General features: G+C 41.9%; 1 protein-coding gene across 1 annotated transcript; it reads left to right on the top strand.

Moving 5' to 3' along the window:
• Window positions 1-1,210: 1,210 nt before the first annotated feature.
• On the top strand, window positions 1,211-25,752 carry lgi3 (leucine-rich repeat LGI family, member 3). The gene is made up of 9 exons (XM_072682420.1): window positions 1,211-1,869; window positions 8,209-8,280; window positions 10,843-10,914; window positions 15,687-15,758; window positions 16,689-16,760; window positions 16,871-17,040; window positions 17,541-17,705; window positions 20,155-20,245; window positions 21,649-25,752. Exons 1-9 carry the CDS (start codon window positions 1,649-1,651, stop codon window positions 22,376-22,378), a joined length of 1,665 nt encoding a protein of 554 aa, XP_072538521.1. The 5' UTR covers window positions 1,211-1,648; the 3' UTR covers window positions 22,379-25,752.
• The last annotated feature ends 1,316 nt before the right edge of the window (window positions 25,753-27,068 follow it).

Raw genomic sequence — 27,068 nt, forward strand, 5'->3', positions numbered from 1 at the left:
AGTAGGTTCCCCTTTGTGGCACCACAGCAGATCTGATCATTCGAGGCATGGACTCCACAAGACCTCTGAAGGTGTCTGTGTGTGGTATCTGGCACCAAGACGTTTGCAGCAGATCCTGTAAGTCCTGTAGGTTGTGAGCTCATGGCTCCTCCATGAGCATCAGTGACCTTCAGGTGCCCATGACCCTGTCGCTGGTTCAGCGGTTGGTACTGACCCTTACATACCGGGACAACCACATACCGGGAAGATCTGTCTGATGTTTTGCAGATGTTCTGACCTGGTTCTTGTCATTTTGGTTCTTGTCAAAGTGGCTCAGATTCTCATACTTGCCCATTTTTCCCTCTTCAAGAACTGTTCACTTGCTGCCACCTGTCAGTGGTACTAATGTTATGGCTGATCAGTGTATCGATTTTAAAACATTGCCGTGAGAGAGACGTTTTTAGGAGGATTTCCCCACATTATTTCAATTATTAGGTTTTTCATTGCCATCAGCTATATACTTTTATTCCAAGTCCATTTGGAGCCGTTCATGAATTATAATCATAATTCATAAATTATGTCCAAAAGGCAAACATAGTAAGTGAAAGTGTAGGTGCCCCTGGTACAATGACACATTTTGTTGATTTTCAATGTGAGAATAGGTGGAAAATAAATGTATGATATAAAATATCAACATTTTCTTCATATTTCAGCACAATTCTTATTAATATTAATTTATAATAAATTACTTAAACACTTAATTTGATAGGGGTACTCCAACTTTTGCACAAGACAATATTTTGTATTATTTATGAATAAACACAAATTTATAAAGCATAAAAATCTGAGACACTTTGACAAGAGCCAAGCTGGGATGGCTAGACGAAAATCTGGGGCTGAACATCTCCAAAACATCAGGCAGGTCTTGTGGTTTGGTCTCTAGGTATGCAGTGGTCAGCACCTGCCAAAAATGGCTCAAATGGTTTGGCCAAATGGTCACTTTAAGACTAATAATGAGTGACTCATTAGGATTCATATCAATATTATAAAATAATGAGGATTTAATGTAAATGTCCACTGGCCTGTTCATCAACCAATCACATTCATTCTCTAAAACTCTGTAGCAGTCTGCTGGCTGGTTCCTCTCACTCCCCAGCCCCACCAGCATCCTCCACCCTCCCACCCTGCTGCTGAAAGTGTCGGTCCATGCTGGTTAATAATTCAGCGTCAGCGTTGCTGTGCACAGGTTTCGGGGAGTGTGTGTGTGTGTGTGTGTGATAGAGTGTGTGTGTGTGTGTGGAATCGCTGGCTCACACACCGTCCTGCAGTCTCTGCTTAGACAGCTGCACCACTGAGAGTGAGAACAGCGAGATCCGGTGGTGCTGCAGAGTGCGCTCACACACACACATACACACACACAGGCACACACACATACAACCCACTCGTGCAGGGAGCACCAAGGAAGCAGTGACTGCTCTTTCTAGCTGTGTCTGTGTGTGTGTCTCATTTTCGTTAACCATTACTCACTCTCTCTCTCTCTCACTCATACACACACTCTCTCTCTCTCTCTCTCTCTCACTGTCACCTCTTCTGTCTCCCCATAACCCACCACATTCTCTCAAGGAAGCCCCCCTCTGCCACTCCTCACCGAGCCTCAGCTGAAGGGAACATGTCCGAAGCCGGACCCCGGAGGGTTTTGAGGTGGCCAGGCTGGACTCTGCCCATGGCCACCACTCTCTGCGTGCTGCTGTGCGCTCTGGGCACAGCCGAGGGGCGCCGGGCACCCAAAATCCCCCGCTGCCCACCCACCTGCTCCTGCACCAAGGACAGCGCCTTCTGCGTGGACACCAAAGCCATTCCCAAGAGCTTCCCACCTGGAATCATCTCACTGTAAGTACATACACACACCTGTCTGTCCTGCTGTCCTGCTGTCCTGCCAGCCCATCACTATCACTAGTCTGTCTGTCTGTCAGACTGCGAAGCTGTACTGAAGCTGACCAAGATTTGGATGTTGTGTTATCACCATCCATCCTTCAGTTTATGTGTGTGTGTGTGTGTGTGTGTGTGTTTCTAACTTCTAACTTCTAACACACAATTACTGTTTATTTCATTCATTCATTTGATTAATATGTTAAATGTATCAGATAAATAGAAATTAACATATAAGTACTGTTTATTTGCTTCATTTTGTGTATTTTATATATTTTACTTGTTTACAATAAGTCAAATTCAATAAATTACTGTTTATTTGCTTAATTTGATACATTTTTATGTTTAATTTAGTTCACAATATGTTAAATTCAGCAGAAAAGTCAAAATGAACATATAATTATTGTTTATTAGTGTTTTATTTTATATATTTCATATATTTTTATTTGTTTACAATTCATTAAATTCAACACAAACAGAAATAAACACAATTACTGTTTATTTGATAAATTATATATTATTATATTTAATTTGTTAACAATATGTTAAATTCAAACCCAATTGTAATTTGATATATTTGTTTTGTTTAATTTCTTTACAGTATGTGAACTTCAACGCATGAATTGAAATGAACACACAGTTACTGTTTATTTGCTTAATTTCCATGTAAAATATAGTATGTATTAAAGATAGGATGCACTTCTTAGGTTTGATTTATTCCCAATATGTTGCATTTATCACATAAATGGAAATGAACACACAATTACTGTTTCTTTGCTGAATGGAATATAAAATGCAGTATGTTTAAAGGTTATGACACACTTTTTATGTTGTATTTGTTCCCAATATGTTAAATTTAGCATAAAAATAAAAAATATATTATCTAGATTCACCTTGAAAAAAAATAAGACATTATTTTTTTGTTGTAAAGAGGTTTGTGAACTTATGTTCACCTAGACAAGCAACAGAACTGATATTTTATATATTTTGCTATAATTGGGGTAAGTAAAAAGCTTATATATTGATATAAAATTATGCCATGTATATGTATATATATATTGTGTGTGTGTGTAGAAATGCTCTAATATATATATATACATACAGAAATGCTCCAACTTATATATATTGGAGCATTTCTATTGGTCCATTTTTCTCAGACTTGTACTTCATTTCTGTCCCATTTTTACTACAGTTGAAGTTTTGCATTTGCATCAAACTATCGCTTTAGCAGACGTTCCAGGTTCGCTGATGCATGCTATTAGACGTGGCAGCCAATGCGTCAAGTGATGGATGATGCCATTCTTGTGTTGCATAAGGCCTTTACAGTAAAGAACAGCTTTCCTTGTCTGTGAACAAGCTCTAATCGTTCATGCTGTGCTTCTCGATGACGAATGCTTTCAGGAGAAGGCCAGGGATGGGTGTTAGAGTCTGTTAATGACACAGCGTGCTTCAGTTGATGGTCTGGTTTAGTACTGGTCTAATTCACTTTGCTCTGGACTCGAATATCCACCAGTTATATTTGCTTAGTTTAACGCTTCTCCAACATGGACTGTGACTGCTGTGAGTATTATTTGTCAGATGGATGGCAGCGGAGAACAGATGGAGAATCTTGCACGCCCTCCATCTCCGTCTCACTCTCTTGTGTGGTTGAACAGACTGAGTAGATGAGGTCAGCTTTGCCTGGCTAATAAAAGATTAGACAGTCTTAGCACATCTCTCTCTCTCTCTCTCTCTCTCTCTCTCTCTGTATGTGCCTTATTAAAGCTTTAATGTGTTGAGAAATCTAATGTACACCATTTCCCCCCCAAATGTAATCGATCTTCTGGAGCTCCATGGTCCCAAATCATGGAAGCTAGCATAGTCAACATAGTTAAAGTTAACAAAGCACTATCATGGACTATATGTCCAATATTTTTTGTGGACACCCCTTCTTCTAATGAATGCATTCAGCTACTTTAAGTTGCTGACACAGATGTACAAATGCACACGCACTGCTTGTCTAGTCCCTGTAGAGAAGTGTTGTCAATAGAATAGAATAGAACAGAATAGAATAGGGCTCTCTGGAGAAGATAAACCTATGGGCTTATTGGCCAGGTGAACCTATTGGCACCATGCTGCCTAAGGCCAGATGTGGGCTAGAGGGGTAAAAAGCCCCCCAGCAGCATTGGGCTGTGGAGCAGTGGATCGGTTCTCTCTGGAATGATGGTGAAGATGCTCCATCCAATACTTTTGGGATGAGTTGAGGAGTTGGAGACGAAGTGAGGTGATGATCATCCTACATCCTGACCTTGCTAACGCTCTTGTCGCTGAATGCAATAAGAATCCTCATAGCAATGCTCCTCGAAAATATACTTGAAAGCCGTCTTTCCTGGACAGTAGAGACAGTTACTCCAACAAGAGCAGGATAAACTCTTTTATAATAGCATTGATTTTAAAACTATTGTCCCAATACTTTTGTCCATTTAGTGGATTTACTGAATGGAAGCATAAGCTCTTCTCCAGTGATGTTTGACTCTTGGCCTTTCTGCTATCCTACTGACAATGTCCAGACTCTCCACTTCTTATGTCTCCTGGAGCTGTCTGGAGCTCTCCTCGGCCTTGTGTTTGAAGAATCAGGCTGCTTAGTAACCAGACGTAGCTTTTTTAACTTTATAGCCTTGTTTGCTAGAACCTTGAGGCCAATTTTATTGTGGTCTGCTGCCACTGTTCTTGCTAACACCAACCTGATGTTTAGTTTAGTGGATTTCTGTTGATGAGGGATGGGAATAGTCATGCTTTTAGGGAACATGAAGGACCCAGTGAACACTGACAGTGTTGATATGGCAGCAGCAGAAGTTGCCCAGTAATCATTGCTCATTGCGATCCGGAGTCTTCCCCTTCCTACACCAGCTTCCGCCAGTGTTCCTGAGAAATCTCAGCACAGAAGTTGGAGAGGTGGAAATTTTTGTTGGCCTATAGATCAGCATTATGTCTGGAGGAGAAAGAATGAAGCGTATGCTGGAAAGAACACCCTGCCTACAGTGAAGCATGGATGTGGCTCAGTGATGCTCTGAGGCTGGATTCATTCAAGTATCAGGAAATCCTAGGAGAAAACATCAGGCCTTCTGTGAGGAAGGTGAGGCTTGGGTATCATTGGACCTTGCAACAGGACAATGATCCCAAATATACCTGAAAGTTCACCAATGCTTGGTTTTAGAAGAAGTCCTGGAAGATGTCTTGAACCCTATAAATAATATTTGATGAGGGTTTGATGAAGGTGATTGCAGCAGCAAACCCAAGAATACTAGTGAACTGCTCATGAGGAATGGGCTAAGAATGGGCTAAGATTCCTCAGGAATGCTGTCAGAAGCAGGAGTCTGGATATGCATCATGCTTTCAGCAGGTCACAACAGTACTTGTGAGGAAGGGGTTGAGTAATTCTGAGACTGCATTCGAATGCACTTGTTGTTTTAGCTGTGTTGATTTTTTTTATATTGGTTTTGTTTGATTGGTTTATTACAAACAGATGAAAGTCTCTTTATGTTGCTAATAAACCTGATTTGCCATGTGGATTGAATCATGTGTGCTATTGTAGCATGTCCATTTTGGTGGGTTGACAGGCCCACCACAGCAGTAAGGAAAGACTCACTCATCACCATCACACTGTCCTGCACATTTAGCATGATGTAGAGTTTTATTAATCTGGTCCATAAAGGTTGTGTCTGTGTGTGTGTGTGTGTGTGTGTGTGTGTGTGTGTATGTAGGCCACACAGTGAAATCTCACTCTCAGCAGGGTTACCCAATCTGAACTCTCAGATCACATAAATAATTGCCATTCAGTGAAAGCTTGACTTCATTCTCTTTGTTAGTTTATGCTGGCTGGTCTATAATGTATCGCATAGCAGAGAAAAAGCACTCTGTCAGGACTGGAATATTATGTGCATGTGGGTATCTGGTCAAAAGTGCATTCAGTTTTAATGAAATGATATTTTTGTAAAAAAGTTTATATTTTAATTAAAGCAGCATTCCTTAAGATTTTTTTCATTTTAGTTGATAGCAGTTGTCTTTCTTAGTGGGGCGGAACAAAGACAATATAATTGTAATACATGGTGTCAGTGTGGTGCGTGACCATCCCTGAAAAAGCCTAATATATTAATTCTAAAAACAGACAGAGTGGTCTGGTAGGTTTTCATGGGAGTTTTCTGGCCATGTCAGGCTTTTACGTATGTAAATGAGGATCCAGCATCATTTGCTGGTTACCTGAGCAACCACCACAGAGCATCCCCTATGAAAGGTCGAAGTACTCTGTGCAATTACACATTCTCACCAGAGAGGTCTCCAAATCTCCAAATCCCCCAAACGTACGGACTGATGCTTTAAAACCAGGTATAGAAGCCAAAAATGAAATGAATTTGCCATGACCCTGTTCTTCAATGGTCCACACAGGACCACCACAGAGCAGGTAGTATTTGGGCGACGTGCACAGCAGTGCTGCTGGAGGTCTTAAACCCCAAGCAGTGTTGTTGCTAGACTGAGAATAGTCCTTCAACTAGAAATATCCAGCTAACAGCAGCATCCTGTGGGCAGCGTCCTGTGAGCAATGATGACAACCTAATAAACTATGCAACAACAGATCAAAGAGCTTCTGGACCAGCAGGGTAGGAGTGTAGAGTGGACAGTGAGTGGACAGACACAGTGTTTAAACACTCCAGCAGCACTGCTGTGTCTGATCGACTCGTAGCACCAGCGCAACACACAGTAACACACTCGCCACTACCATGCCAGTCGGTGTCACTGCAGTGCTGAGAATGACCCACCACCCGAATAATACCTACCTGCTCTGTTGTGGTCAGTCCTGTGGGTGCCTGACAGGGTGAAAGGAAGCTAATTAACAAAGTTAACTACAGATGGATTGCAGTCTGGAATTACAGAACTACAAAGTGCTCCTATATGGGAAGTGGAGCTGATATAATGGACAACGGAGCAAGGCAACAATGGCCATAGAAGAAAGGAGGTGGTGTTAATGTTATAGCTGATCAGTGCTGATCAGGGCTCAATGAGCTGAGCTGTGGCCATTGTGAAAATATGAAACGGGACTGCTGTGTTAGCTACATCGCATAGTCTGAAGTGCTTCAGATTCAGACCATTGATGAGGTCTGATATTAATGGCAATCTATAAAGTCTCACAAGGTGGAGGTGTCCTGGTTTTTCACACAGAGAAGAATTGAAAGTGTATGGAAAGAGAGCTGGTGTCCTACTTTCAACAGATTTAATCCTTCATCGAGATGAGAAAGCAGCGTAAGATGCGTCCAGGTCCGGAAAGTAATTACTTAAGGGGAAGGGCCTCATAGAATAGCTCAATATATAGATCATGAGGGCACTCAACTGCAGGAATGGGATTTCTCAATGGAAGATGTTGCAGTTGCAGTTCTGGCCCAGCTTCGGGTTTCGAGCTTTTGGGATTTTCACCCAGACCTTTTGAAAGGGCCGTCCTTTTGGGCCGTCTTGCTGCACTACTCTTGTTTAGATCAGGGGACTGTGAGGGCCAGGGCAAAACCTTCAGCTTGAGCCTGTTAGCTTGAGTCTGAGTAGTCCTTTGTGGACTTGAGGTGTGTTTAGCTCATCATCACCATGAAATCACCATCACCAGGAAATGACTAAACATCTGTCATATTGTCAGGAGGTTGTGAGTTCTAAGTGTTGCATTACTTGTGGTTAGAACTTCCTGCAGCAACTTCTGTAGCCATCTATGCGTTGGTCACATCATCATTAGGTTGTGAGTTTTTACCGTAGCATCACTAAGATTAGATCTCACAACCTCCTGACCAACACTTAGTTGGTTCTAAATTCATATCACCCTACTGTTTACTGCTTAGTCCCATCTTCAGATTCAAACTCCCCTTATCACATGAGGGGAGGGCTTCCTGATCTCAGACTTTTTACCCATACTTCTTTCTAGTTTGGGGAGATTCTTAGGCCGTCTTGCCTCAGTACTCTTGTTTTGGTCAGGGGCCTGTGTGGATAACCTTTAGCTTGGGCCTTTTGAGTAGTCTGCTATGGATTTTGAGGTGTGTTTAGCCCACCATCACTCCAGAGTTTGCTTAAAATAAAAAATGGCTGTTCCAGATTTGCCGTTCTAGCAATGCTTTTGGAAAGATTTCTAGGTCCTCGGTTTCCATCGCTTCTTAATTACATCGCAACCTGAGAAAACAGCTAGTTTGCTATCTTCTAATTAATGTCTTCTGCCTGTCCAGCGTTTCTATGTGGCTGATGTGTTCACTCTGTTTTAGGACTGTTAATAGAAACTCTTTTTCTTTGTAGGACCATGGTGAACGCTGCCTTCACTGAAATCCCTGAGGGAGCTTTCTCTCACCTCCACCTGCTGCAGTTTCTGTGAGTACACCATACAGCCCACACAGCACACCATTTCTGCATTCCTTTGTCATTCTCTGGCCTATATATGGAAAATAAGCTGTGGTCACAGCCTGTTTAAAATTCATCATGGTTGTAACGTTAGGAGCAAGCATCAGCTTCCCCTAAAATCACGGAAAGTAACAGAATGCCAAAATAATTATTTATAATGTTAAAATTCCTTGCATATTGACTTATTTTCTTAATATTTTGTCAAAATGATGACTTATTTTGTTGATCTAATGTCAAAACAATACCTTATTGTGTTGATATTGTGTTCAAATCTATTATTTTCTTGACGTTTTTAAAACAATTGTTAAAATATGTTTTTTTTATATTTTGCCAAAGTGATATCTTAAAGCAACTCAAATTAATGTTTGACATTAAGTTTGACAAAATAATAGCTTATATTTTTTAAAATTTTGTTAAAATAGAATTTTATAAAGAATATTTTTTTATTATTTTATTTTCCTGATATAAAGCTCATATTTGTGACATGATAAAGTAATTTTGTATAGTCTTTTTTTTTTAAAGGTTGGGCAAAAACTAGCTTATTTTTTACATTTTGTCAAAGTCTTATTTTCTTGATGAAATGTCAAAATCACGTTTTTCATTGTGTTATTTGATCCCAATATTTTATTTATTTTATTAAAAAGTTTGTCAAAATATTTTTGTCTTATTTTCTTAATATTTTGACAAAGTAATATATTATATTAATATATTTTTTTTACTGCTTCTGTTATAATAAGTATCTTTTTTCTCAGGATTTTCTACAAAATGTTTTTCTGAAGACATTTTAATTACTTATTACTTTTTAAGTTTTTTTTATTGTTTATTTTAAAGCAACCCAGACTAGCCAGTCAAAATAGAGGTCATTTACATATCAGCCTTAAAGGCACAGTCAAAAAAACGCCAGTTTCAAGGCATGGCAAGAGGTAAAATAATGAGGCAAAATTCCAGAAAACCACGATGGGCCCTCTAACAACATCTACAAATCTCCCTGATTACAACGTTACTCTTGGAAAGTGGAGAACAAACTTTCAAAAACACATAACATCAGCAGTTTGTCTCCGAGCAGATGTGTGTGTTCCAGAGTGTGTGTGTGTGTGTCTGTAAGCAATGGAACACAGTGTGCAGTTCGGTGTGTATCAGTGACAGGGTCAGCGTCACTGCTGCAGTCCACACAGCCAGCAGCCTGCACTTACACACTTCTCACACTTACCAACAATAGCTGCTCTGTCTCAGCTGTGTGTGTGCCTGTGTGTCTGTGTGTGTGGCTGAGAGAGGGAATTCACTTCAGTAAATCTGAGAGACGTTTATTCAGCGTAATAAGATGTCAGTAGTTACATTTATGTGCTTTTAGTGTGTAAGAGCCTCTTCAACTTCTCCCATGTTTCTTTGCAGATACTGCAGATCATTACCATAAAACAGCTTCAGCATTTCCAAGCTGTCTTAAAAAAAAAACCTTGTAGCTCTGATTTGTAGTACAAGAAAAAGTCTTATCTCAACATCTGTCAATTTAAGAAAGGCTTGAAAAGGCTATAGCATTACTGGGGTTAGAACCTACAATCTCCTGAAGATATGGCTAGCACGTATTCTAAACATGAATCATATTGTGAGACGGTTGTGTAGTGTCTAAGTGTAGCATCAGTGCAGCCTGAGCATTGGTCATATCATCAGAACGTTATGAGTTCTAACTATGGCATTACTGGGGTCAGAACTCACAACCTCATGCAGCTCTCTGAGCGTTGGTCATATCGTCAAAAGGTTGTGGGTTCTAACTATGGCAACACTGGGGGTGGACCTCAAAGCATCCTGCAGCTGTCTGAGCATTGATCATATCATCAGGAGGTATGTTAGTTCTAACTGTACCTTTACTGAGGTTAGAACCCACAACCTCCTGATGAAATGACTAACACATATTTTAAACATAATTCATATTGTCAGAAGGTTGTGATTTCTAAGTGTCACATCAGTAGGGTTAAAACTCCTGTAGCTGTCTGAGCATTTGGTCATATCATCAGAAGGTTCGGGCTCTATCTATGGCATCACTGGGGTTAGAACTCACAGCCTCCTACAGCCATCTGAGAACTGGTCATACCATCAGGAGGTTGTGAGTTCTAACTCGCATCATTGGGATTACAACTCACAACCTCCTCATAAAATGACCAACACTTAGTCTAAACATCGCTCATATTGTCAGAAAGTGTGAGTTCTAAGTGTAGCATCACTGGCGTTAGAACTCACATCCTCCTGGCCAAAGGACCAACTCTTAGATGGCTGGACCAACCATTGGATTTAAGTTCATATAACCCTACTGTTTACTGTTTAGTCCCATCTTCAGATTCATACACCCCTTATCACATGCGGTTCTTTTATGGCGTGACTCAAATAACCATTTGTAGCACCTTTATTTTTAAGAGTGTACTTCATGTACTGTAACATCATGTTAAATTGGCCTGACTTTGCATCATTTACAGCGTAATACGTCAGTGAGTAGACAGTAAATCCGTGTCCATAAACGTTTCTCTCTTTCTCCAACAGCCTCCTGAACTCCAACACATTCTCCCTCATTTCCGACGATGCGTTCGCTGGCCTCTCTCATCTGCAGTATCTGTGAGTATGTACTTTACTGTCCTAAAAATAAAAGGCGATAACTTCCACCAGTGGCTTGTGCTCACATATAAGTACTTCATTCACAAGGGCCAAAAATAAAAGTCGTTAGAAAACAGCTGGATAAATGACAGAAAAATAGAATTTCATAAAGAATATTATTTTGTTTTATTTTCCTGATATTTTGCCAAAGATTATGGAGTCAAGATAAAAGCTCATATTTGTGACATTATGTCAAAATAATTTTGTAAAGTCTTATATTTTTTTAAAGGTTGGGCAAAAACTACTTTCTTAAAATTGTCAAATCTAGCTTAGTTTTGATATTTTGTCAAAGTAATGTCTTATTTTCTTGATCCGATGTCAAAATAATTTAATATTTACATAACATAGTTGCTTATTTTCTTAAATATTGTCGAAATAATGTTTTTCTTCTTGTTTTTCCTCTTGTAATTTGATCCAAATATTTTATTTATTTGACAAAAAATAGTCTTATTTTCTTAATATTCTGCCTAAATAATATCTAATTTTAATATACCTTTTTTCTCAGGAGTTTCTAAAAATGTTTTCTGAAGACTTTTTAATTATTTGCATTCTTTCAGCCTTTCAAATTCAGACGTTCAAGAGGAGCAGCACAAGTTTACTTTTAACAGTGCCCCTGAGGACATTATAGAGCACCCTGTTTTTTGAATGAGGTGCAACCCAGACCAGCCAGTCAAAATAGAGGTCATTTACATATCAGCTTTAAAGGCACAAAATGTCAAAGTCATAAAAATAAAAGTCAGTCGAAAACAGCTGGATACATTCCAGCAATAACTTTTGCTGAAATAATAAAAACCATCCTCGCCTTTACATTCTTTCTTCTGGTTCTCTGATAGCTCAGCACAAAGAAAGAAAGGCCAAAAGAAAGAAAGTGGTGGCCTGGACATGGGTCATTTTGGCAGCTGTGGTAGAGTGCTATTGATCGGCGTACCTTTCTGCTCTTCCACGGCAAGAGGCAGCACTTTCCTCCTTCACCCATTCACTCAGAATGCTGAGGCAACCATTTACTTAATTGATGAAGAATATCATTCTGCTGAAGGCCCTCCTTAAATCAAACACAAGCATGAGCAGCCCTCAGTTACTTTTATAACTTTTGAATCTTTTAGGGTAATCGGCCAGCCAGAATGACCAAAAACGGTGTGTTATTCCAGCCCAAGCCCAAAAAACATGGATTATAAAATGGGTTTCTGGTGAGATTGAACCTCTTAAACTCCTCGGCATCACCAGTGGGTCCTTGCATAATCTTGGGAAATGTTTGATATATGATGAACGGACCAATAGAAATGCTCCAAAATGACTAGCAACTTCTATTGACTTCTGTTAAAAGTTAGTAATAGTTTCAATAGACTACTTTTATCAATTAAACCAATATCAATTCAACTATTTATTTACTGAATTTCACATATCATACAAAATAAGCCTTAACTTTTCCACATGCCACATTTTATGTTCTTTATATTTCCAATATGTTCAATTATACACATAAACAGTAACTATGCTTTAGAATGTGCAAAAGTGGCATTTGACCAAGAGTGTCCTAACTTTTGCACGCGACCGTATACTTAAACATCCTGTAGCTCGGATACATGGCTAGATTGCAATGCTAATGAACGCTAGCTTTCAGCAGTCCTGAGGCAGCGACAGCAGAGCTGTGTGACTAAGTCTCCTGTTCAGCTGAGGCTACGTACACTCGCTCACTTCTCGTTAGATCAGTTTAAAGAAGACTCATGGAATTGTGATAATAAGCTAAAGTCCAAGTCCATTCCTCCAGGCCACGAGTGCACGATACACTCGCTCAGTGCTGCTAACAACACAGCTAAAAATAGGCCGACTCCCCTATTCACTTCTACTCCATTAGATCTGTCCAGAATTCCCGATAGGAACAGAAGTTTACTAACTGTATTACTAAGTTTAGAAAGACAAAAGTATTTGGACACCTGCTCATTCATGGCTTCTTCCTAAATCAAGGGTATTAAAAAGAGCTGATCCTGCTTTTGTTGGAGTAACTGTCGCTACTGTCCAGGGAAGAAGGTTTTCTACTATTTACTAGTTTTTGGAGGAGCATTGCTGTGAGGATTGGATCAGGAGGTTGGATGATCACCACCCCAACTCATTCCTGTTCTAAGAAGTATTGGATGGAACACCACCCATCATTCCAACACCGTTCCACTGCTCCACAGCCCCTGGGGGGGATTTATACCCCTCTAGCCCAAGTGCTAATAGGTTCTTGGTCATGTTGATCTGCTGTTGAGTCCTATTCTATTGGCATTACTTCTCTATGCTAATGCTTTAATTAGAAGGGGTATATATACAGCTCCGGAACAAATGAAGAGACCACCCTACATTATTAGTTTCTCTTTGCATTAGTTAGGGAAATTAACGTTTCTGTTGTATTTCATAAACCATGGACAACATTTCCCCTAATTTCCAAATACAAATATTACTATTTAGAGCATTTATCTGCAGAAATGACAACTGCTCAAAAACAACTGCTCAAGTAATGCAAAGAAATGATTATAATAAATATAATGTGAAAAAGTTATTATTGAAATGTAAACAGTGCTACTATCTGGACTTTGAGAGCAATGAAAAAATCACTATGGTGAAATAACCTTGATGGCCAATCACAGCTTTCATCTTGGCAGGCTCTGCCATTACTTTATGCCATTCACAGTCTGCAAAATCAGGTAACTCAGTTGGCTGCCGAACACGTAGATATGCAGATTAATTGCAAAAAATGAAGTGATCTCTTTCCCACTTAATTTCCAGAGCTGTATATATATATATATATATATATATATATATATATATATATTTATATACAGTACATATATATATATTTCTTAGTCTTAGCGCCTCCTGCGCATTGGGCAACACGTTTTCTCCTGCAGCATCGTCCCATTCTAATATATATATATAATTACTTTTATTGTCACGTCACATTACACAGGTGTGAAAAACTTGGGTGCGTCACCCCCCACAGTAGTACAAAACAAATTCCACATATTTACAGAATAGAAATACTTTATATTTATGCATTAACTTATGCTATACATATACACACATCATACACACTCACTATTGTATAGCAGTTTAAATGTACAGGTTTGATATAATCTGAATGTTTACATTATTTACCAAAGGCACTGGATGGGTGTGAGTTCCAGTGTAGTGTGGGTGGGGAAAAGTCTTTGTGGGAACACAAAGAACACAAAGAACAGAAAGCATGAACTGGTTCTAGACAGTCTAGATTTAGTCCTGTCTATTGCTGCACCAAGGGTAGTTCTAGAGCTGCTAGGCTAATGTATAGCTATAAACAGCAGCGTTAGCCATGATTAGGCCAGACTTATGCTTGTACTATTGCCAGTGTTCATATATACATATACATTATGTCATTGTGCCAGACAGCTCATAAGCCAGTCTGTATGAGATCCCTTGACAGCTCAGCAGGGTTCGGGGAATGTGTGTGAGGATCTGCAGAATGCTAATTGATGGCTTAAGAGCTTCCAGTTCTTGTTTGCTACATTAGACTTGCAAAACCTTACACATTAAACATGTATTTTCTGATTAGCTAAGTAAATTAGAGTGTTAACCAAACCGTGCTTTAAGGCTTTGTACAGACAGAGAAGTGTGTGTGTGTGTGTGTGTGTGTATGTGTTTTGCCCATCCCTTTGTAAGCAGGGTCTTCTGCTTACCGCTAAAACCCAACTTAAGATTCAGCTAGCGTCTTCGGCCCATTCTCCGATGCAAAGCTTGTGAAATGACTGCAGGGGGACGTGGGGGGGAGACACAGGGAGAGTGAGAGAGGGCGAGAGAGAAATGGGAAGATGCTGCACTGACCTCGAGTGTCATTAAGCTAAAAGGTTTTAGAAGATTAATGGAACACGTAGAGCACGCGTGCAGTTCCTCAATCTATTATGCAATCTTAATTGAATTCCACATGATGGTGACTCATGAATCCATCAGAGAGAGAAAAGGGGGGGTGGGGGGGTGGAGAGATGTGGGAAGGGTCTGGACAAGATACAACTACACTTTATGTCCAAATGTTTGTGGACACCCATTCTAATAAATGCATTCAGCTACTTTAAGTTGCACCCATTGCTGACACAGATGTGCAAATGCACACCCATAGAGCTTCTCCGGACCCTGTAGAGACGTATTGCCAATAGAACAGCGCTCTCCTGAACAGATAAACCTAAACCTATTGGCACCATGCTGCCTACCGCCAGCTCAGTGGAAGAACTGTGCTCTCTGGAATGATGGTCGGTGCTCCATGCAATATTTTTGGGATGAGTTTTGGGGGAGTTAGGGATGATGAGGTGGGGTGATGGTCATCCAACATCCTGATCTCAATAACGCTTCTGCTCCTGAATGCAATCAAATCCTCAAAGCAATGCTGCCCGAAAATATCCTGCCCGATAAAATCCTGTACAGAAGAGACAGTTTTTTTTAAATAACAATGAATGATCAGGTGTCCCAATACTTTTGTCCATACAGTATACAAATACATCCATCTTATTAGGTATAAGCAGAAAGAGCAAAAAGATATACGACTGCTATCACTGCGTCCTGCTCTTTGATTTCTCACTCTTAAACCTTTAAATTAGCCTCTCTGGCTTAGCCCTTCTTCATTATACCCCCCACCACCAGTAGAAATTGGCAGCCGTTAGACGGATGAGGCTGCGCTTCTGCTGATTTATTCATTCAACCAAGCTTTTTTTCCTTCTGCCTTGCAGGTTCATTGAGAATAATGACATCCAGGCGCTGTCCAAGCACACTTTCAGAGGGCTGAAGTCACTCACGCATCTGTGCGTATCCACCAACACTACATTAGCAAGAAAAAATTATATAGTATAACTGTATGAGTGTAGAACGGGAGATGCTAGGCTAACGTTGCTAACAAACACTGGATTCAGACAAATACACCAATCAGCCATAACATTAAAACTACTAACAGGTGATGCGAATGCCCTTAATTATGTGGTTACAATGCCTACAATCTGTCAAGGAGTGGGATATCTTAGGCAGCAAGTGAGCGGTCAGTTCTTGAAGGTGATCAAGAAGGTGTTAAAAGGAGGACAAATGGGCCAGCTCTGATGGCACTCTGATGGCTAGACAGCTGGGTCAGGACATCTCCAAAACATCAGGCAGATCTTGTGGGGTGTTGCCGGTATTCAGTGGTGCACACACACACACACACTGGCCGGAAAAGAGGCCATGGCTGGCTTCACATGTATCGGAGGAGACTCCCATGTGTTAGGCCTATACCCTCCTAGCATCCTAGCTCCACCGCAGAGGCCAACAGGCGCCTGCGCCAGCCAACCTCGGGTCGGTCGTGCATTCCCCTGGCGACCCCTGGGCCAAAGAGGTAGCACATTAGCACTGCTAAGCAACTTTGTGTAATGAGTGGAATTAATGAGTCAAATGACCCTGGCACTGTGAGTTATGGCTATGGCAGTATGTAGAACTGGACATATCCCACATATTCCTCGACCAGTCTGACATAAAGCCATTAATTAAAGTCAAAAATGTAACTTCAAACTTTAAGGCAGCTTTTGAATTTTACATTAATGCTGATCATATATTTTTACAGAGTGCTTTATAGGTGGGAAGTGGGACCACCACCCAACAAGATCCAGTTAGAATCTGAGCTAAAGGACAGCTAAACATTTTTTTCAGTGAATATCCATAATCACAACATGATCTGTATCTCACTTATTTCCATTATCATCTGGCAGATCTCTGTCTAACAACAACCTACAGGTTCTACCCAGAGAACTCTTCAAACACCTGGACATCCTCACTGACCTGTGAGTACTCTTGTCTGTTTATAGGCTTCATTCTGAGCATATTTTGTGCTTTTGAACAGTTTGAATGTATTCCAGTAAATGAAGCAAGTTGTTCCACTTTTTGTCCTCAGAGACCTGCGAGGGAACTCGTTTCGCTGTGACTGTAAGATTAAGTGGCTGGTGGACTGGATGGAGAAAACCAACACCTCTGTTCCAGCTATCTACTGCGCCAGTCCCTTTGAGTTCCAGGGCCGACGCATCCATGACCTGACGCCACGAGACTTCAACTGTATTAGTGCGGGTACTGAAGAAACACTCTGCTATTCTGGGACTTCCTCGGGAGAAGAGCTCTGGTCTAGGAGAAGCTTCCCCTGCTTAAATAAGCTGTAGGATATGAGGGTCAGGGAATGTGCATTATTTAGCAATAACACTAAACTGAGCTGCAGACCTTCGTATGGATACATCCCTTCTGAGTGAACACACTGAACTCACTAGGTTTATTATTCAGGTATTAGCCCATTATTATTTGGTAATGGTTCAATTTAGCATATTTTGTGGCATCCCACATGGTTCTGTATTAGGGTTTATGAAGCTGATGCTAAAATGTAGTTTGGAGAATTGTAAAAAGTCAAAAATCAAATGTACACAGTGTATGAATTGTTAATTATTAATTAGACATCCTTACTAAATATTACCTGTCCGTGTCTGGGCACTGCTGCCATTAGGATCCCGTGCACTAGGCCATTCATCTTCCTGTGAGTTGCTGTATTGACCGTGGTATTGACCCTTCTGTTGGTACAGATTTTGCAGTATATGAAACCTACCCATTCCAGTCCCTCTCTGTGGAGTCCTATGAGTTCAACGATGACCTGTATGTGGTGTTCGCTCAGCCAAATACAGGAATCTGCACCGTTTTCATCTGGGATCATGTGAACATGCTCTTCAAGAGCCACTACAATATCACATGTGAGTAAAAAATGGTCAGATTTTAGATTTTCAGGCCAGATTGATGTCATGCATCACAAATAAAACCATATCTTCAGCTATAGAAAATAATATATATTAGTGAGTCTAAAAATGTATGTTATAAGCCACTGAGCCCTATTTTTGCGGCCCTTAGGCAGTGATAGCAATGAACATCTGACCGTTGACGTCCATCTAGGTTGTTTTCAGTCAGTGGAGCTCCTGTGTTTTTGCTTTGCCAAGATACACAGCAACACGCCAGAAATTGACCTGACCACACCTCATATCGAGACCACCACGCCCATCGGCGTAGATATATTCGCAAGCATCGTTGCTATTTAAACGAAGCAGGCAGAAGGCGTGAAAATGGACTATTGGCGGGGTGGAAGAAGAAGCTATGAGCGCAGGCGGTAAGATAGGGCCCCAGATATATCACCAAGCCCTTTATTAGGATGACTATACTATCACTGGGTCTATTACTTGGCCTTAAAACAGCCTCACTTCCTCATGGCACGGATTTCACAAGAAACACTGGAAACATCCCTTTGAGATCCTGCTCCATGCTGCAGATCTTTCAGCTGCACCTTCATGCTCGGAACCTCCTATTCTACCACATCCTAAAGGATTCAGATCTGGTTACTGAGAAGGCCACTGAAGAACACTGAACTCGTTGTCATACTTTTTGCTTTGCATTAAATGGTGCATCATCATGCTGGATGTAGCCACTAGAAGATGGCTAAATTGTGGTAATTAAGGGATGAACATGGTCAGCAACAATATTCACTCAAATATTCTATGGCATTTAAGCCACGATTGACTGGTATTAACAGGCCCAAAGCGAGCCAAGAAAACATTCCCTACACCATTACAGCAGTACACCACCTCCACCAGCCTGGACTGTTGACAAAACCTAGCCAACATGCTCATTTGGGGCTCACATGGGTTGAATGTGAGCTAGGTGGGTTCTAGGTGGGCATGGGCTCTATAAGGATTTGTACTTGTGTTGTTACTGGGTCTCAGCTGGGCTTCCCGAATGGACCCCATTGCTACAGCCCACCTTAATCTCACATGGGTCCCATCTAGGCCCCATATGCAGTGTATAACCCCCCCCCCCTCCCTCCCTCCAGGTCCCAGCACTGACCCATGTGAGAACAACATGGAACCCATGGACAAAACTTTCTTGTTCCCAGTTGAGCTACCCATACAGGTCCCACATGGGCATGTTGTCTGAGAAGGCAGGTTGGGTCCATGGATTGGAGCCAAATCCTGACCGTACCACCTGTGAGCCCCAGCAGAACTCCAGATTCATCCGACCAGACTTCAGCTGCCCAGTGTTGCTGAGCCTGTGCTGAGTCACTGCAGCCTCAGCTTTCTGTTCTTGGCTGACAGAAGTGGACCATAACGTGGTCTTCTGCTGTTGTAGCCCCAAGCTGCCTCGTGTTGAATGTGCTGTACCTTCTGAGATGCCTATTAGCTCACCACAATTGGACAGAGAGGTTATCTGAGTTACTGTAGCCTTTCTATATCAGCTGAAACAGCTTTTTTCTTTACTGCACCATTCAGAGGGAACTCCAGAGACTGCTGCGCATTCTGATGGTTAAAGTAAACACTGCCTGAAGCTGCTGAGCCATATCCGCATGATTTTATGCTGATTAGATAGCTGCATGGATGAGCAGGTATACGAGTCCTTCTTAGAAATTGCTGGGTGAGAGATTATAGTAATATATATGTAATAAAGAAAGAAATGTGACCTTTTGCAATAGTGTAGAATTTCCAAAACAGGCTTTCGCCGCTACACTCAGGCAGACGGACTGATTTTCGCATTTCGCAGTCAGGAGCTCTAAACTGCAAAACGAAGAGCAAAACAAAACATATTAAAAAGTAAAGGTTGAAAAAAATTAATAGCTTCATTTACCCAGGCCTTGGCGGTGCTGGCGCTCGCTGTGAAAGATTAGTCACTTGTTTTGAAGATGTTAGCAGACATGAGGGGGTTTGTCTGAAACAATGCTTTGGGTAAAAAAGATATCAGTCAATCAAATCTTGCCAACAGCTCCGGCATAAAAGCTCCCTGGGCTCCTGCTGTTTCTCCCAGCGCCAGCGCATCTAAAAGCAGCAGCTATTCTTACTCTTACTCCTCTCAGGCTGCTTTTAAAGTAATGGACCAGGCCGCTACGGAGAGGAGCGAGGTGAGGGAGGTGAAGGCAGGTTCTCCTGTCTCGCTGGGAGTGGTAAACTAGCAACAAAGGAGAGAGGAGGGGAGGGGAGGGGGAGGCATCTGTGGCATTAGAGAAAGTGAAAGATGGCATTTCCCATTTTACATGTTTAATATTCAGGAGTTTTTTTTTCCTGATGAGGATGAATGTTTTCTTTTCAAAATGCTTTCATTTATTTCATATAAATGTATAATGTGTGTGTGTGTGTGTGTGTGTGTGTGTGTGTGTGTGTTTTCCAGCTCGTTCTGCGGTGTACTGCAAGCCTGTGGTCATCAACAACACTCTCTACATGGTTGTAGCCCAACTGTTTGGAGGATCCCATATTTATAAGTGAGATATTAATATTCACAGTGAAAGTATACTTATGCATTAGGAGGAGTGCTCCAGTGGACCCTTTTCACACCGCGATGCCGTTTAGAGGAATTAGCGGCTAGGTGGCTACTGTTAGCTACCAGGCATTTAAAAACATGGCAGTAAGGCGCTTTACATGTTGCCTCAAGGACCTTCCTCATACCTTAAGCTATGATGTGGATCAATTTATATTAAGAAAAGATTACTTATTGCTTTTGAATGTTTTAATATCCAAGGTTGACCATAAATCAAGCATGATATTCAGTATTAGCATCTTTAAAAACCTTTAAAAAATGGGATTCAGATTTTTCCATTTAGATCAATTTAGGGTGGCTCGATTTTAACTCTATGCACCAGAATCAAGACAAACAAACTGTATTTAGTCCTACGCTGTAACACGAATGAACGGATCATTTAGCAGAGGGTGGCAGAGAAGCGCAGTCTTGGTCAGATGCTAAACTATACAGATACAGGCGGGGATAAAAACAAGCTCACCATAGTCGTGAAAATAAGCCAAACCTGGCTGAGCCGGTCTACTCAGTGAGCCGGAAAACAGTCGAAAACACTCCTAGGTTTTTGCCTCGGATGTGATTTCAGCCACAGTTATCTGGACATTCCTGGCTACACATTGATGACCGTAGGCCATTAGTACTTTGGTCATTTGGTTGGATTACTGTTGAGTCCTTCTGCCTTTAACTTAAGCAGACACACCCCCTATATTGCTCTCTTCTTGATGTGAAATGGGCGGTCCCAGAAGTGGGTCAGGTTTACGTCAGCATAACCCTGACCAATCACAAGTCTAACCTGGCTCCGCCCTCTCATCGAGCCTGAGCAACCTGGAGAGGTGATGCTGAACCCAACGAGCTAAAGCGACTGGGGGAGTGCTTGCCCAATTGTCCCCCATGTCTCTTACCCGTCTTTTGTCCGCTTCACTGCGGAATTGAGCAACTGGGTGCCGAGATGGACAGGAGGTCCCAACGCAGCTCCGTAGCCATTGGCACAGCGTGTAGCCAGCCGCTAAAGTGGGGGTGCGACGTGCGTCGGACTCGAGAGATTCCCTAGTCGTGGCTCGAGCTTGTGTCTATATATGGGCAGGTAACTTGGTTCCAGAAATCAGAACCTCAAGAAACCCTGAAGATCTGTGAAATCACAGTAAAGTAAAGTAAAAAGCTCAAAAATACATCATCTCTGTCTCAAGGCTGTGTGCGTTGGCATGGTAACGCAAACATATTTGTTCGCCACTGACAGAGGGCTCGTTACAATCTTAAGACCATGCCCAGATGATTCCTAAAGTACTCAACGTTCTCCACCACCCAGTGTCCTCAGACTTGGCACAGCACCACAGCTTCACTGTCCTAACACTCTCCTCCTCTGGTCTGCAGGTGGGAAGAAGGGCCTTTGCGCTTCGTCAAAATCCAGGACATCGACACCACCCGTGTGCGCAAACCCAACTTCATCGCCACCTTCCAGATTGAGGACGACTGGTACTTTGCAGTGGTGGACAGCTCCAAGGCCGGCTCCACCAGCATCTACCGCTGGAACAGCAACGGCTTCTACTCCCACCAGTCCCTCCACCCGTGGCACCGCGACACCCACATCGAGTATTTGGAGGTGGATGGCAAGCCTCGCCTCATTCTCTCCAGCACCTCGCAGTCCCCGGTGGTGTACCAGTGGAACCGCAGCCTGCGGCAATTCGCCTACCACTCCCAGCTCATGGACACGGGCGACGTTCAGATGGTCAAGCACTTCTGGGTGCGCAAGGCGCTCTACCTGTGCCTCACACGCTTCATAGGAGACTCCAAGATCCTGCGGTGGGAGAGCCAGCGCTTTGTGGAGGTCCAGACCCTGCCGTCCCGCGGGTCAATGGCCGTGTACCCGTTCAGCGTAGGGATCAGGCAGTACCTACTGTTGGGCAGCGATTACTCCTTCTCCCGTGTCTACCTGTGGGATGACCTCAGCCAGAGGTTCCAGCCTTTCCAGGAGCTCAACATGTTAGCGCCCCGCGGATTTAGCTTGGTCTCCATCGACAACAAGGACATCCTGCTTGCTGCCAGCTTCAAAGGGAAGACCATGGCCTATCAGCACCTAGTGGTGGACCTCAGTGCCAAGTAGACTGTTGTATGATTTCGTTCTTGTTTGGTTTTAGTGGAGGATCGACGTGTCAGCTGGCTTTCGTCATGCTTTGTTGTCACGTACTTATAATGACTTTAAAGCCACAGTTTGGCAAAAACATCTAATCTGTATGTCCATAATTCTTCTGCAGACGTAGTCAGTTAGCCAAGACGTGTTTGGTGTTAAACATTAGGGATGTCCCGATCAGGTTATTTTGCCCCTTGATCTGATCTAAGTCTCTTAATGCAGAGTATCAGCCAAAATCAGTAAAACCTCTTTATTATTAGTATCAGTTTCTATAATCAGACATTCTGGACTGATTGATTTAGTTTAGTCGAGACTTTTCTTTTAGTGTTTAATATCTTAATATAATCCAGTCTGACTCTCCTCCCTGACCAATCAGCTCTACAACACTGCAGTCAGGTCACATCCCTGGACTGATATCTGTGGTTGTTGGTCTACTGGTGTGTAATAACTGGTTTATAGTGGGTGAATGTGCTGTGTGTGATTTGGGTTTCTATAGCTAATGTGTGTGTGTGTATTAGCGTTAGCGTTGGCCTCCATTCGATTCTGAATAGGCTCTTCAGTGCTGGTTTATAAACAGAGAAAGGTGAGTGGTTCTCCGGTTCTCCCGCTGGTAAAACAGAGCGTTTAAGTGATAGTTTTATGAAGGTTCAAATATTATGGTATAATTTCATGCTCCACTGTAAAATAGCTCCACAGTGCAGACTCTACACTCTTTTATTTACCTTCTGTCCATTAATGTCCATTAATGGTGCATGCACATCATGGCCACCAGATGGCGCTCTGAACACCGTGAATAAAACAAAGACTCAGAACTGGATTGTGATTAAAGTAGCCCATACCCGATCCATTCAAATGTGCATAGACTGGCCTTGATACCGAGCCACTGGATCGGATTGGGACATCTCTAATAACATAGACTTCATAAAACCTGCAGCAGCTGAATTTCGTCTTTGCACTCTTAATAATGAAGTGTTTGAAGAGTTATTTAGTTAAAGCAATGGTTCTATATGGAATCATGACAACCCGGTTAAAAGGGTATATAGTACTAAAAAGGGTTCCACTTCTTTTTTTATGAGTCAAGAACCTTTTATCAGTGCTATATAGAACCCATTTTCCATATAACCATAATTTATAATATTCTCCATTTGTCTGATGCGCTTATCCAGGGTGACTCACATTTGAATCATGGTACACAGGTAGGAGAATGTGGTGTTAGTTTTGCCCAAAGACTTACTGGTATAGTGTGGCCTTGCTTGGCCAGTGAATTGAACCCCAGTCTACCACAGGGACGACAGTGTTGTTACCCACTACTGCAAACACTATATACCCTATATAACAGTATATGGATGCACAGATTCAGCCAGTTCTTCTCCCAGTGCTGATTTCGATAAATTAAAAAATGAGCCATGCTTAATCAACAATACTAAATGAGGGTTGGCTTAAAATGGTCAGGATTAGTGATGATCCAGTAAATCTCACCGGTATGTCATACAGTGAAATCGAGCAGTATGAAGTGTATGATGATTTGAACACCAAACACGTCTTAGCTGATTAACCGTACTAGTGGTAACAGAAATGTTCTGTATTTCATTTATTCACTTTTGCCAAACTACAGCTTTAATTTCTGTCTGATTTACTATAAAGTGGTCATTTAATATCATGAGCATTTCTCCCACCATTTCTACCAGCCCTTCAAAAGTGGACTCTCCTGGACACTACTGGACAAATCAGTTCTGGATATAAGCTTGTAAGTGCTCGCAAATTCAAGCTGCATACATCGGCCTAAAACAACGTCTGTACGAATCCCAAAATCTTGCCGTCGTTCATCTTCTGCAACTCAACTCAGAAAATGAAGGGGACGGTCCAGGAAATACAGACACAGCTGTTTACAGGTCAAGACGTCATAACAGTTCATAGGAGTACCTGTTTCTAAGACTTGATGATCCAGATTAATACACCATCTTTTCTTCGTCTAACAATAACACCATCCTATTAAAGGAGCATTAGTCAATTTCTCTCCTCCTTCAAAGACATAAGCATAATACTGGTCAGCTGCAGCTAACGATGCTACCTATAATCTATAACACAGGTAGTGACTGATAAACTCATGGGAAAGAAATATCGGACAGCGAATACACTACGCTATTCTCGTTGCAGCTAGCTAATCATAACGAGCTGTAATCAGAGTGCTTTATAGCTTTATCATGTCACTATCAGGAAGCTAAATGTCATAGTGAGAGCTCTGTTTCTCAAGGTTTTCAGCCAAACCTTGCTCAGAACAGTTGTTAAAAGAATTAACGTTGTTCACCGAGATTAGTGTGCTAGCATTTTTACACAAATCTGAGTGAATCTGTCCCACTGTTCAGCCCTGCGTTCACTCTGGCTCAGTTTAACTCTCATTTTATTGATTAAAAATTCAAAATGATGAGCTGCGATTTTCAGCTGGACATGCTGAGACTGGTCAGTGTGTTTGGTTGAATTATGGGTGTATTTTGGAAAGGTCAGCAGCCTCAGCCATTGATTACAACACTGCTATTTATATGCGCCCGCATTAATGAACTAGAGGTGTGATTATGGTCTGTTCTCTCAGAAAAATATATTTCAGGTATATTTCAATGAAAAGTGGAACTAAAGGGTGATCCAAAAATGGTTCCTGGGTCATTGAGTTTCTTGGATCTTATGACTAATGCTCCTTTACAGGCTCCTTACCAGGCATTTCCAGTATGTACCCTGTGTGCAATATTAATGGCTATATTTCAAATGAAGAGATTTTATACTCTTGTATTATAGAAGCTGAAATGCATGCGGATTTATCTGTGCCCTTCCTGCTCGACGCTATTCTAGAGACCCGGCTTTGCTTTTTTGCGACTCTCTCAGTGCGGCCTGCTCGGTAATAACTATGGTCTTTCGCATTGTTTATCGCCAGTCTCCGGCTCCATGTTACACAATGCATTCCCGCCCCTGCAAAACACTTGTTTACATCATCAATATTGTGTCGTATGGTAAAATCCCAACTCCCAGTTGCTGCAAAGTTGCATCATGCTGTGCTCTGACAGCTGCTTGAGCGTAGCTGCTATTTGGGCCGTGTTTGACTGAGCATGTGGAGCTAAACTGTATGGAAGCAATGACTAATGTGAAATTTCATCACTTTTCATCCATCATCAGTATTGAAATGACTTTGTACACTATTTTCTCACTCTGATACCGTAGTAGTTCTGTTTAGACTGTAGAAACGGATCAGTGTGTGCTTCTTGTTTCTCATCAGTTCTGCTTTGTAAGGTTTTCACAGGAGAAAGGTCCTCACTGTTTGTGATTTATGAAGGAAAAATGAGAAGAAAAAAAAAAGAAAAAGAAAATTCTTGTGTCTGTCTTGTATTTCTCTAATCGCCCATTCGATCCCACTCTCCCACTGTTTACATGATTATTTTTTGTATTATTTTAAGCCAGGCCTCTCAGGCTCTGTTTATTATCAGAATCAAAATTACAGACACCCTCTGACAAGTACACGTACATCCCTGCTAGCCAAAAAGCAGCCTGGCCAGCTCAAGAAGGACAAGCTGGTTACGCTGGTCGGTCAGCTGAGCTCTTCACCAGCTAAGGGTATGTTTGTGTTTGATGGTTTAGCTGGTCTACCAGCATGACCAGCCTGACCCAGCTAGTCAGCCTGTATGACTGAGCTTGTCGACCACCTTGGTCCACAAGCTCAGTCCTACAGGCTGACTAGCTGGGTCAGGCTGGTCATGTTGGTAGACCACCTTGGTGGTCGACAAGCTCAGTCATACAGGCTGACTAGCTGGGTCAGGCTGGTCATGCTGGTAGACCACCTTGGTCATACAAGCATGACCAGCCTGACCAAACTGGTCAACCACTGCCTTTACAAGAATTACAAATTTAGGAGTGCAGAGCTGCCCTAGTCAACCGTAAGTGCTGTTATTATAAAGAAGTGTTTTTGTGGTCCTTGGGAACCTGTTTATTGGGTGATGCTATTTTACAGTTTGAGATTCTACAGTTTCAGCTACACTTGGAAAGCTGGTGTTTAACTGGGCATTTGGGGGCAGTGCCACCCTATGGTGTGCCGTTGCTGCAGCTTTGGTAACACTAATTACAGACTTGCCATTTCAGGGGGAAACACTGGTAAAATAACATGGTAACAGTTGAACAGTTTAACCACATAAACAGGTAAATATAAGGCTCTTATAAAGTTCTTAATTACAAAGACCTGAAGCCCCTCAGGACCCCCTGCATTTCGCACCTTGACTATATAAGTTGGTGGAATAATGTGGTGTGAGCTACCACACCACGTAGAAGACTGGGGTTCGATTCCCTGCACTTGGGCAAGACTCCTAACACTACATTGGCATTCCTCTGTAGTAGTCACTCTGGATAAGAGCATCAGCTAAATACCATAAATGTAAATATAATATTTTAGATCATATTCTTAATTATAGTACGGTGATTAAAACTACATTCTAACATGGGTGGAAGGTGGGCTAGGTGGGTTCCAGGTGGGTTCCAGGTGGGTTCCAGGTGGGTTCCAGGTGGGTTCTAGGTGGGTTCTTGTTCACGTTGTTCAAGCTGATAGACCGGCCAGTCCATCCAACTCTCAAACTGAACACATGCGCTATGCTAGTCCAAACAATGGCTTGGGTATGTCTCTGCTTGG

The sequence above is a fragment of the Salminus brasiliensis genome, chromosome 6, assembly GCF_030463535.1.
Source record: "Salminus brasiliensis chromosome 6, fSalBra1.hap2, whole genome shotgun sequence".
Taxonomy (NCBI): Eukaryota; Metazoa; Chordata; class Actinopteri; order Characiformes; family Bryconidae; genus Salminus; species Salminus brasiliensis.